This window comes from Fomitopsis serialis (genome assembly GCF_022376445.1).
Source record: "Fomitopsis serialis strain Sig1Antser10 chromosome Unknown B0H18scaffold_126, whole genome shotgun sequence".
Taxonomy (NCBI): domain Eukaryota; kingdom Fungi; phylum Basidiomycota; class Agaricomycetes; order Polyporales; family Fomitopsidaceae; genus Fomitopsis; species Fomitopsis serialis.
Window position 1 is genome coordinate 51,714 of NW_025955086.1, and position 12,395 is coordinate 64,108.

General features: G+C 57.1%; 4 protein-coding genes across 4 annotated transcripts; 3 read left to right on the forward strand and 1 right to left on the reverse strand.

Moving 5' to 3' along the window:
- Positions 1 to 260: 260 nt before the first annotated feature.
- B0H18DRAFT_1139821 (FYVE zinc finger-domain-containing protein) lies at positions 261 to 1,603 on the reverse strand (the record flags this gene model as incomplete). Its single annotated transcript, XM_048035626.1, has 5 exons — positions 261 to 334; positions 403 to 961; positions 1,022 to 1,093; positions 1,147 to 1,289; positions 1,504 to 1,603. 5 exons carry the CDS (start codon positions 1,601 to 1,603, stop codon positions 261 to 263), a joined length of 948 nt encoding a protein of 315 aa, XP_047887450.1.
- A 685-nt stretch (positions 1,604 to 2,288) lies between these two features.
- Positions 2,289 to 3,624, forward strand: B0H18DRAFT_1124536 (uncharacterized protein; the record flags this gene model as incomplete). The annotated part of the gene is made up of 4 exons (XM_048034871.1): positions 2,289 to 2,383; positions 2,433 to 2,471; positions 3,167 to 3,329; positions 3,406 to 3,624. 4 exons carry the CDS (start codon positions 2,289 to 2,291, stop codon positions 3,622 to 3,624), a joined length of 516 nt encoding a protein of 171 aa, XP_047887451.1.
- Positions 3,625 to 4,434: 810 nt separating this feature from the next.
- Positions 4,435 to 8,841, forward strand: B0H18DRAFT_959047 (uncharacterized protein; the record flags this gene model as incomplete). Its single annotated transcript, XM_048042778.1, has 20 exons — positions 4,435 to 4,830; positions 4,878 to 5,040; positions 5,155 to 5,222; positions 5,790 to 5,856; positions 5,907 to 5,989; positions 6,039 to 6,209; positions 6,263 to 6,534; positions 6,624 to 6,748; positions 6,781 to 6,812; positions 6,865 to 6,937; positions 6,997 to 7,063; positions 7,244 to 7,313; positions 7,368 to 7,384; positions 7,472 to 7,581; positions 7,860 to 7,877; positions 7,940 to 8,091; positions 8,146 to 8,246; positions 8,335 to 8,493; positions 8,603 to 8,682; positions 8,744 to 8,841. The coding sequence occupies 20 exons, from the start codon at positions 4,435 to 4,437 to the stop codon at positions 8,839 to 8,841; spliced, it is 2,322 nt and encodes a 773-aa protein (XP_047887452.1).
- Positions 8,842 to 9,340: 499 nt separating this feature from the next.
- Positions 9,341 to 10,379, forward strand: B0H18DRAFT_1124538 (uncharacterized protein; the record flags this gene model as incomplete). Its single annotated transcript, XM_048034872.1, has 2 exons — positions 9,341 to 9,569; positions 9,622 to 10,379. 2 exons carry the CDS (start codon positions 9,341 to 9,343, stop codon positions 10,377 to 10,379), a joined length of 987 nt encoding a protein of 328 aa, XP_047887453.1.
- Between the last annotated feature and the right edge of the window lie 2,016 nt (positions 10,380 to 12,395).

A 12,395-nucleotide genomic window follows, 5' to 3' on the forward strand; every position in this document is an offset into this window, starting at 1 on the left:
AAGCTCGTGCACTGGCCGTCCGCGCAGACACCCGGGTCGTCGCAATACTACTTCGTCAACCACCCGGGGAACCCGACACCCCTCAATCCACGTAACATACTAATAACACTATAGGGGTGCATGTAAGTACACCACCGTATACGAGAGGGACAAGAGTGCATGTGGGGAGGCCCAAGTTCGGGGAGGGTCCAAGCAGCAGGCAGGCCACATTAATATTATATATGTACAACAAGAAGCGCACACAATAGGGACAGACCACCTCAGAAAGTAGAGAAGATGACAGGACCGCCTGGCGACCCGGGTCCAGGCTCGTGAGGAACCCGGAGCTTGAAGTCTAACGGAAAACAAAACAGTAAGTTCTCCGCCGGTGCTGTCACCGCCCGAACAGAACAGCTAAGTTACCTCCATCCTCGTAAACTGGGTTTGCCCTCTGCCGTCTCCGCTCTGCCTCCTCACGCTCCAGCTCGATCAGGTACTGCGGCTTCTGGCCGGGCAGGTGGTCTCCGATCAGGTTAATATACTGCTTCGGGGTCCAGCGCCCGCCGCCCGTAGCCTTGCATATCCGGCTAGCGTGCCGGAGGGGGTATGCCTCCAGCTCGCCGAAATTCTCCACGGGCTTGTCCAGGGTAGGACGTACAATCGGAGAGAGGACTTCGTGAGGAGTGTGAATGGCACTAGATGAGGAGACGGCGGGCACCAGGGAGTGGGCGTTGGGTGAATCATAGAGGACCTGTGGCGGGGTGCTCCGGGAGGCGGGTAGGCGTGGTGTCACAACACCATGAATTTGATCCCAGCAGTGATCGCAGACACGTTCTTGCACTACCGGAGAAGCAGGAGAAGCATAGACGGAGATGGAGATGTCCCGTGGGGGGTTGATGAAGTCAAGGTTTGAAGTGTCCAGGAGCAGTGTGCGCCGGGTGGAACAGCTGCCGCAGACGATATCGCCGCACTTTCTGCAATGCTGTGGTGCCGGACAGATGAGGGTTGAGGAAGGATGATGATGAGATAGCGATCAACACACATGTTTGCGCTCGAAGATGGAGAACTGCTTGCGGCAGAGGAAGATGCTACAGCGAGACGCTTGGTAGTCAGGCTGTGTGACAGATGCCGGTCAATCACATAGATATATAGCAGACAAACATCAACCTTCCACAGGTGCCTACGGAGGAGGACCGCGAGGTGCTCGTTCCGCCGTATGACAGACGGAGCAGAGGACGGGTCCGAGAAGGAAGATGCAGGGGTCTCGCGACTACTCAGTGAACAGCTCTCGAATGAGGAGGGGCTCGTCCCTGGAAGTGAACAAGAAATGTCAGTACGATGCGCACGCGACACGCGACAGCGACGGATCGCGCACCCCGTGAGGACGGGTCCGAGAAGGAAGACGCAGGGGTCTCGAGACTACCCAGTGAAAAGCTCTCGAATGCGGAGGGGCCCGTCTCTGGAAGTGAACAAGAAATGTCAGTATGATACGCACGCGACACGTGACAGCGACGGATCGCGCACCCTGTGAGGATGCGGTGCTGGCCCGGCTGTCCTTGCCGAGGCTTTGAAGGGACGAAGAGCGGGGACAGAGAGAGGAAGCAAGCGCGATGGCATAGTTCATCCTCAGTGGTGGCGGGGAGGTGTTCGGGAGGGACTCCGCAAACCGCCAGCGCGAGGATGCAGGAGGGCTGCAGATTTCAATATTTCAATACTTACATACTGTATGCTTCTGTCCGGAGGCCACGCGGTCGCGCCGCGATTTGATACCATTAAGCTACAGGCATTGGCGGAGGACCCCAGACAACACACTGATATGTCTAATCCGAATCCCCTTTTGCAAGTGACATCTGTCCACGAGACATGAGCGGCAACAAGGGCGGCGATTTTCAAGCGAAGACGCACTGCAACTCCTTGATTGCAAGACCGGCGATCATCAGCACGCTCATCAACACATCACCAGGCAGTAAGGTGAGCTCTCCGGCCTCTATGGTGGCCAAATCTTCCCCAGCAAGATTCATGCGAAGCCTGGGCGGGCGGGCGGACGTGCAGGAGAGCATTGTTACTGGCGGGCGGGCATTTGAGCAGGCGAGTGGACGCGCGGGCAGGCAGACAGACGGATTTGCGGGTTGACGGCCGATAGCAAGAACAGAGGCCAGTACTGAGTAGGTCCAGTAGGGCATACTTCGACTTCGGAGCTTAGAATTGGCTGAACTTACCCCTTCGCCGTCCATTCTTCCTTGGCAATTCCTCCGTCGGCTTCATCCCATGCACATCACAGCCATGTTCATCTTGTCGCTATCACAGTCATGTTCATCTTGTCGCTCTACACTGTGATGGCCGATTTTGCGCGGCCGGGCAGCGTGTCGCTAGAGCCGCACAGCGGCGGGAGGTACCACCTTCTGTCGGTCAAGCGACAGATCTCGGGATATGTTAGCTGACAGGTGTATCAGAGGGCAGACGCATACCGAAGCAGGCGAGAATCCGAACATGTATGTAAGGGTGCATGTCGAGTGGGTGCAGGCGAGAAAGTGCGGATGGGAAGGACCAGAGGTTCGGGGGACAGGTTGATAACAACACCCCAAATACGCCGTCCCATTTTCGTCGCTACATGCCAAACTCGCCTGATGCGCTATCCAGACTGCAAAGAGTATGGGTATTAAGTCATAAACGGGCTGCGAGGGATAGACCTTCGAATCATTACCGTTTGTCGCGATCAAGGGGTGAACGTTCAAACGTTCAAACCCTTAGCTTGAGGGCGTCTTCACGCGTCAAGATACGGTAGATAGCAGTGTAAGTCGCTGTCGTCGGGCTGGGGAGGAGGGATGCAAAAGACGGCAACCAGATATGTAGTGCCCAACTAGAGCAATATGATTGCTGCTTCCGCCGCAGACTCCCGCCACAGGCTCCCGGTCGATTAATGTTTAACACGCGACACGCACACCCAGATACATACAAACCCCCTACCGCAACGAATGCGCCCCAAAACCCGCTATCTACTACATACAAACGATACCCATAGCCTTACGAACACACACACCCGACAGGACTACCGGATCGTCAGTGGCGCATTGTAATGCCCACTACTGTACGCACCGGCAGTCGCCGCGTCTTAGCACGGCGTTTGTTTGCCTGTGGCGGTTAATAAATGCAGACTTCATCATCATATCATCATCACCCACCACAGGCCCAGCCACGCACTTGCTCCTCCACCTGCGATCCACAGCGCACATTCAGGATGCGATGGAAAATACTGGCCGGAGCGCGTCGAAAAGTGGGGCGAACTGCCTGTTCTTGTCGACTACATCCTGCCCCCGGGCTTCCCGGGCAGCTGGGACTTGCCGCATACGGTCTCTATCTCGCCACGTCCATCATTGCTCTCGTCGCTAACTTACCTGCATCGGGACGGCGTTCTTCTTGGACAAGGTCGGTGCCGTCTTCGAGAACGGCGTGATCCAGGCTACGGACCACCACAACGACCGCTGCCGCCACTTGATTGTCTACCCCCAGGCTGCCATCATCCCGGAGGCACGTACATATGCCTGCATCCATTCCTCTCCCTTCCTCTCCACGGAGCACCCGTCGGTCGCACTGTCCGTCGTGTTGTGCAACGTGCAGCTCATTTCGTCGGTCATCGACGTGTAGGTTTTGCGCTCCCCATCATGCCAGACATAGCTGTGGAGCCGATCGTTCCCCGTCTGTGAATTAACGACGGCTGCGCGTGAGGTAAACCTACACTACTGTCTGTGTCATGGATGTTGGCCCGCAGCCCCTGCCCGGATACGATGGCCGGGGAAATGTGGCTAAAGCAGGGGCCCGTCAACATCGCCGCAGCGAATCCCTACTTCCCTATCATCCTGCAGTGGACGGGCGGCCATGCGAGATATCGCCATGCGTGCGAGGACTTCCATCAGCCGATTCTGTTGGCGTACCGTTCGATACGGCAGCACGGCAGCATCGTCCCCGTCGCTGGCTTTGGCACCGATGGTGCGGACGGTGTCTACCCATATTTTGCTGACGAGTGGCCTGTCGAGAAGCCCGGGGTGCAGCCCATGCCGTTCGACGGTTTCCTTTTCACGGCGCCGTGTCACGGCCGCCGAGGAGGTGCTCACGGGCTCCCCGTTTCTCTATGCCGCAGGAGAAGCGTGTGGCGTGGTTGGCCGAGCGGCGTGCTGCGATCATCGCGAGGCTGAGAAAGGGCCCCGCAAAGCCCTGGTGCGGGCGGAAGGACGGCGGTGCTGTCGAGAACATCAGCGACATGTCCTACGAGGGGGCTGTCCTCTGCACTGTCCGGCTTATGCGGTCGAGCACGGGGGGCGCTGGGTCGACCTGTCCTCCAGGAACCTGGCAGAGCAACATCGTTGCCCGCATTGGAGGTCCTCGAAGGCACTGCTGCCGAGGTTACAAAGCCGCAGACCGTCTACGGCGTCACCGGCCAGGGTTACGGCCCCGGGCATGGATCTCTACAACAGCCCGCCCTCAGCGTGCAGCCGCCCCGCGGGCTTGCTCTGCGCTACACAGTCCGCTCAGACTGCGTCCGTCGTCTCTGGGTGCGCGGCATTCGAGGGCATGCGTTCCAGGGACTGGGTACAGAACGGCGGTGCCTTCGCCGGGCACTCTTCGGCAGGTACCCTGCTGTTCTGGCCATCGTCGACACCGTCTATCGTGGCACCACCGCGCAGCGCGCAGCTGCAGCTGCAGTCGCCAGCGTCGAGGATGTGCCTTTTCAGGGCTACCGGGGTATCGGGCGTCATCGCTGCCCAGAAACTCAGGAAGCGGGCTGACGGGGTGCCGCTGAAGTCCACCAGAAATTGTCTGGTGGAAGGTCCCCTCTGCATCACGGGATTCTCGGTGGGCTTCTGCTCCCCTTGGATCGGAGGAGCGTGGCCCGGCGCTAGATGTCAGAGCTGTCGCTGTCCTCCGAGATTGGTCGCGAGACTGACGGTCTCGACGGCAAGCCCGAGCCCGTCATGCTAGCCAGCGGGTTGCGGCTGCCCGAAACTGTAAGGGCCAAGGGCCAAGATCCAGACCCACGCCCAACACGGGGCGCTGTGCGCCGGTGTGAGTTTATTCAACCGCTGGTCCCCCGAAGAGCTGGGGAGAATACCTTCCCCGCAGGTCCCGTGATCGGGATGAGTCCAAATACACCGGCCTTCGTACCTGGCTGTTTCGCAGGCGGGCTCTTTGGCACCCGTCATGTGGACAGTACGGGCGCCGCTGCGCACGGGCCCGAACGCCATGCTGTCTGTACATTCTCTGCGAAGGAGCTGGCGTTCAACACCCTTGGTCTAATGATTCAGCAGTGCTGACGTTCAACCGGTGTGGGCGGAACCCGATGGCATCGACTGGCTTACGGACCTTCCTGAAACCACCATGCGGATCAGGTTGAGCCACAACAGCAGCGGCCTACGTGCTCGCGGCAACGCCGCGGGCTGTCAGGGTGCACTATAACGGGGTCGGAGCGGAACGGGTCCTGCAGGCGGCCAGCGTGACGCCACTCGCAAACTTCAAGTTCAAGTTCCCCCGCATTGTGTCTCTCCGATCTTTTCCCGACGTGCCGGAGCTGCGCGGCATGTTAGACCTCGATGGCAGAGAGCCGTTGTGACTGGCTTCACTGGGGCTGGCGTGTGGGGTGGTTCTTAGACGCGCTGTGACATGAAAGCCTGCGAAGAATTCACCACGGAAGGCTGCGTCGAGATGGCCTGGATGATGGGCTACATCAAGTAGCCGCATTTCGACGGCACCCTCTACGTCTGATCGGTTTGTACCTGCGTTCCGCGGCTCCAGACAGCGCTGATTTGCTTCCACAGGCTGAGCAGTTCCGTGGCTACGCTTTCAAGAAGTCTTTCAACCAGGGAATGCAACTGTCCCATGATCGTAAGCCCTTCCAGGCCAGACAGGTTGGGGCGGGGTATGTCATGTACCAGTACGGCAGCAGCTGCGACTATTCGAGGGCGCATGGCGGTCCGTCACGCTTGGCTCGGACGGCAGATATAACCGTCGGCGCGTGGTAAGTGCTAGCGCACGCTTGGGCTGCTATGGCACTAATGAATGTCTAGTGCAATCGCGCCATAATGTTTGAGATCGCATGCGGTATGCTGCTGACCAACAAGACCAAGGTTATACTCGCGAGAGGTTATGATGGACCCAGCGAGGAGAACCTGTACGGGTGCGCTATAGGCCGTGAGCCGACTGGGATGTCGAGGCAGGCTATAACAGCCCGCGCAGGAGTTAGCTGCCATCGAGTGTTAGTGGTTCCAATGTCTAATGCGGTGCTTCACAGATGATGGAGGTACAGGGGTTCAAAGTGCATATCCTCACGAGTGCGAAGACAGCGCTGGAGCCCGGCTGCCCCATTCGCGGGATTGTCGCCTTCATGCCCGCCTCGACGCAGGCTGTTTGGTCTCGAAACCCGCACTATAGTGACAGGGCCGGACAACCTGTTCCTGCACCGGATCGCGGTACGCTAGACATCGGTCGCGAGATCCCATACATTCACCCCGCGCCGGTTCTCAACGTTGCGTACCGCTCTTGCCAGCGCGCTTTCCGCCGCAGGTAAATAGCGCAAGAGCTTGAGAAAAGTGCCAGTTGCTGCAGAGCGAGGTCGAGTTTCGCAGCCGTTAGCTTGGGCGAAGCGTCTGTAGAGCTGTGCGGCTGGCGTACTGCGCAAAAGGCACATCTCGTGCATGCGCACGGAAGGCGCAGGGCTGCTCCAGCGGGTCACACTTAGGGAACACATTCCGGAACTCTGGATGCTACTTCGGTGATAGTAAGCACGTCCGTGCTCACGCGAACCGACAGTGCCGCCGTTTGACATTCTCGCAGCAGGGACGGTGCGCATTCCCGCAGCTTCTGCCTGCTCTCCTGTAGCGGGAAGGACCGTAGCCACATCCAGACGCCGTCGGCTTTGACCCCGCCGCGGTGACGGTCACCGCTACCGAAGTCGCCGCAGCAGTCAGTACGTTCTCAAGCTGTTCTGCAGCACGCAATCCACTGGTGCTATTCTCCGTATTCTAGGCTACCGCGGCTTCGGGTGCAGCGGCAGCTGCCTCCGCTTCTTCCACGCTTGCCGCGTCACAGATCGGTGAGGTGATAGAGACAGCGAGAGACGTACGAGAATAAGGTACCAAGAGAAAAGGATGTGGCGGGGCTGACGAGGCTGCCAGAAGGCCACAAAGGGTGGCAGCGCAGGTACCGAAAGAACGCAAGGGGGCGTAGACGATGACAGCGTGGTGGAGAGGTATACCTTGGGTATACCAATCAGAGCTTCCTCGACAGCGGCGTGGCTGCCCGAAGCTGCTCTGAACACATTCCAAACCCCGGTCCATGCCCAGGTGAGTGGCGATCCATGCGCGACCCGCTTCGCTGCTGTATGCTCACCACAACAGGCTTCGATCTATACGCTGTGAGTGCATATCATACGATGACAGGAACAGGCAGTATATGGACACTGACATCATTGATGCCCCCTTGTAGTACTCGATCTCACTAGGCTCCTCGTGTCTGCTGCCGTTTACCTCTATTCGCTCGTCTCGCGCCCTTACTTGCATATCACCGCCACTGGTAGCAACACCTACGGTACCAGCCAGCACACCTGCCTGGGTAACCCAATCTATCGACGCGGATGATGTACTTGCGCCACCGGTGGCTGCCGGGGCCCACGTCGCTGTCCTCCAGTGTCGCGATCCGGGTATTGAGTCCACGAGGGATGTCTTACCATCAAGCGGTGATCTCAGCATTTAATCCCCATGTTCCCGCCGTTGATCACCGCTGTGGGCGCCTTATATGGCCGCCACGTGCATGTGCAGGCTGATAAAACGTTACCTGCCGACTGAAATGGGTGCTTATTGATAGTGCTGTACAGTGCATTGCCGTTGAAGATCGCGAGGTCTTGCTGCGTGAGTCGGCTCGATGTTGAGCCTTACCAGCGGACTGGCTGATGCAAGCCTGCTTGATTTAGGCTGGTTCCTCTTGCTGTACCACCCTTCCGCCGCGCATCCTGCCGTTGCGTTCATGTCCGCCGTCCCCGCCGCCATCAACGGCAGCTGCAAACCTCATGGCACCACCCCTTGCGGGCTGCGCAGTTCGTGGAGAGGATTACCCAAACAGGTAGTATGTCAATCTGGTTGTTGAGACCTTGAGGATGGTCTTTGAATGCCGGCATAGAAAGCCGCGGCGTGGGCAGAGCGGGTCGCAAAACTCATGGAGAACTTGGAGTGCAAGCTGGGCGTCTTCACTGAGTCCGAGACTGCTCGAACGACGGGCAGGTCATTGAGATTTATCGGATGATATGCCAGCTTAAGGCAGAGTAGCTACTTCGTCTCTGCGTGGTAACTAGTGCTGACCGGATCGCAGGGATCTCAAACCTGAGTCCTGTGGCACCGAGCCGCTCCAAGCGGTAGGGTTTGTCTACGTCTCGAAGTCGAAGCAATACCTCGCCTCGAATCAGACCTTCCTTGGCGTCGGCGGGTGGCTGCACCACGTGCAGGGCAAGTACCACGCCTTCAGCGAAACGTGCGTGTCCCATACTGTTCCCCTCCTTGCCTTCTATGGAGAAAAGGTTCGCTCGTGCAGGACGTCGACGCTACGTGCGGCGATGGACTCGAAGAATGTGTTCGAGTAGGTCCCAGGCTTCAGAGAAGGGCAATCTCTCGCCGGAGGAGCGGCAGCGGCTGAGGAGCAGGCGGCGGAGACTCTGTTCAAGTTCGTGGTCCGTCAGACAGCTTACTCGCTGAATAGCTCAGAGACACTACGCAAACCGTAGGAAACAGGATCACCGGAGAGAAACAGGCGCGCGTGTTCTCGCAGTGCTTCAATGGCAGTAGGCTTGCATCGAACTCAATATTCGCAGTGACAACATAAGCTTGAGATAAATGCGAGAGCACGGTGGATTGCGACCCGTTGGGTTGTCGGAAGACAGATATATCCTAGTATAGTAGATATTAGCACCTTGATATATATCTTCGCCATCTGTTTTATCGACTGGCACCTGAATCGTAACAATGGTTCAAGTAAGTCTCATTGTCCAGCTGCTTCACGGCCTCGCTGCCTAACTGCCTCGTAGCTGCCGCCGAGGGTGCAAGTGTATAGCCACTGCCAATAATCACCGCAACAGCATCCCAATCCAAAACTATTGCATCGTCTCGCCGCGCAGGAGCACATTTATCGGCGCTGGCGGGCTCGAAAGTGACTCGCTCAGAAGGGTGTCCCAAGATCCAAGATCTCGATATATCAAGATCTGTCCCGATTCGTTGCGCGGGCACGTATACGTACTCGAGTGCGTGCTAGAGCACTCACCAGGCGCTCACCTGCAGCTTAAGAAGGGGGCTCATCCTCAACATGCCCACCACGTACGTCCGCTATGCACGGCAAGACTCTCCCTCCCTCTACCGTCAACCCCGCTGGACTTCAGTCCATGAAGGACTTCCTCGACCACGGTGGCATGAGCGCCAGTGTCGTTCGGCCTGTCCGACTCTCTGAGGAGTTAGACCGCCTGCGTGATGAGAACGCGAGGCTCCGCTCAGCCGTATCGACGCGAGAAGCCGAGCTCACCGCCCTGCGAGCGGCCGAACAGAAACGCAACGAACAATGTATGTCGCATGCTTTAATGGATTACATTCAGTGAACGTAATTTCCCAATAGTTCGCTTCGAATTCAGGCCATCGTCAGCTCGCAAGCTAATTTCCGCCGTCGCTACCCCTTCCGGGGCACTCCAGTCCCCTTTCGTCTCGCCGCTGAAGTCCGTCACTCTCGGGGACTGCTCCCCGCTTGCGCCAAAGACGACGTCAGGCCCGGGGGTGCCTGGGTGTGCGAGGGCTGATGCGCAGATGCCCACGACTGGTGACACGTCCACCGCGCTTGCGTCTAGGGTCCCTTTGCTTAAAAAGGCTCGCATCGCTACGACAGCGGAAGCAATGCCCATCCAGGGTACCGCGAGTGCTCCGCGGGTCGAGGCGCCACTGGGCGTACTGACAGCTCCACCCCCTCGTGCGTTGATGAACGTGTCAGCGACGAAAATTCCCTTCGGCTTGCCGGTCACAGGTATCCCTAAACTCACGCGCACTGCACCGATGCGTCCCAACTCGCCGATCTCCGTCTCCTCGGGATCATCGGAGGCCCCGTCTTCGCGCGCGACATCTCCTGGCTCATCCGTACATGCGCCGCCGCCGTTCGAGCGTCTGCTGGTTGTCCCTGGCTTCGGCCCCCGGTCTGCACGTTACCTTGTCAAAATTGGCCAAACGAAGTTTGCCAATAATGCTGTGGAACTTGTATCAAGGCAGTATGCCTTGGTCCTCTGGCCGGCCGAGCTGCGGCGTTTGCTTGACATCACCGAAGAGCAGGCTAGGGAGCTGGTGATTGCGATGAGGGCTGACATTCTGGAACGAGGCTTGGTGCAGTGAAAATTGTCGTGTGTGTTATGTTCTGCTGATTGTCGTAATGTCGCAATTTGAATACCATTGCATCATGCAAGGCAGTAATTTCATACGAGTTTCCGTGTCCCTCGGGCGTGTTTATGAATGGCTGGCTGCATGAGCGGCAAATCCCTATGTCTAACTTTTGGTAAAGGCCCTTCAATGCGACTCCGCGTGTGCGATCTAACATAGGTTCCTGTTAGATCTGTCCACTCCAATGCAGAAGCAATGGCGTATGTTCTCCGCGGTCAGCATGCGGCATGAAGATGAAATTGCCAATGGCTGGCTGCGCGAACAGCCAGCCCACCTTCCATTTCGGTAAAGGCCGTTCACTGTGACCTCGCAAGTGCGATCTGATTTACGTTCCTGCCAGATCTATTCGCTCCAATGCTCACCAAAATGGTACACATTCTCCGCGGATTGCACTCAAGGTACGGCATATGTGAAAAATATCTGAATCTAACTCACACCCTGTTTCATCTGCTGCACTAGCTGAGGCGCCGATTGCGCGAAATCGCAGTCGAACAAGAAATGCCGCCATGCATCGACAGAGGGCGGTGCCTACCAGCCGGCCAAGTCGGACGACTTGATTCCCAGAGACGTTCATCCCATGATGGCCGCGAGGCCTAGAGCTGTTCGTCAAAGCCCCGTGTCTGTCCTTCTCCCCAGTCGAACTCTGCTTCTTCCACATGGCACAGAAAGTCAACTCCGCCGTCACTATCGCACCGGCTGAAGTGAACCAATCCGCGTGTCGATTGCCTAAAATTGCCCGTCTTCGCAGCGGGACTCTGCCGCTGCACGCAGCACATCGCATTGAGAAGCAATGGAAGATCGAGGCCGACCCCGAGGCATGATACAATCACTCTACCCCGGTGGCCGCGAAGATGGAGGAGGGTTATGGCCAACCGCAATCCCATTCCTCAGCCCGATGTTCCAGGCCGGCGCGAAGGTTACCGAATCCCGCAAGCCCAACGCGTTTGTTCAAATCATCGTATGAATAAGGTGCACGTGAATGAAGGTGAGCAAACTTAAGTATCACACGAGGCTACGTTCACGATTCGTGCCTCAGATCTTCCCATAGTAGGCAACCGCAAAAACCTTGGCGGAGTTCAGATCGAGGTTCGTGAAGAGTACCATGATCTCACCGACGCGCAGAAAGAGTACATGGAGGAGCTTCTGAATGACCGCGAGTCATCTCTCCATGGAGCGACTCTGGCTTCTCGCGGACGACTGAAGATCCTCTATTCGACTGTCACCAAGATCGACAAGCGACGTTCCACTTCGATCCTATCTGGTTCTTCACCGACAAGACAATCCCTTGCTTCTTGACGCACAATGTACGCGTGGCAAGTGGTGGAGCGAGAAGATCGGTGCACTTCGTGTTGACGAAGTGCGGTCTTCGGAGTGAGTATTGTGTACTCTTTCTTGTGCACATTATTGACTTGGTGCTCAGGAATGGCGAAAACCTCGAAGCTCAAGAGAAGGCAACTGAAGATTCAGATCCAAGACAGGATACGTGAACTCCTCGGTAACTATGCAATGTACTCGTCTTCCGCCACGCTCATCGTAATCGACACCAGTTGCCATCACCAAGGATTCGAAGCTCAGATGCAATACAATCATTTCGAGCGCGACATTATTATGTACGCCTCCCAAGCGACATCGGCGGACGGTAATGTCAATTGCCAAGTTGATTTACACCGCCTTACCCTTGGTCTGCGCACGCCAGCATGTCCTCATGACGGCGGCGCGTTCCTATGCTTACAGACGACGCGGGAAAGTGATATTTGTGAGTCGATGGAGAACCAGAACAGGCGTGGGATCGCTTAGAAAGGGAGATGTCCTGGAGCACTGTGCAGCAGAAATAGAGAATAATCATTAGGCTATCTTACAACTATATATCGACTTTATGTCCAGTACTTCTTGCGTTCAGAGATCCTGTTTTCTATCTATGCCAACTAAGCAGGCCGTAATGGAGACTGTATCAGAACAGCCAGAAGATGA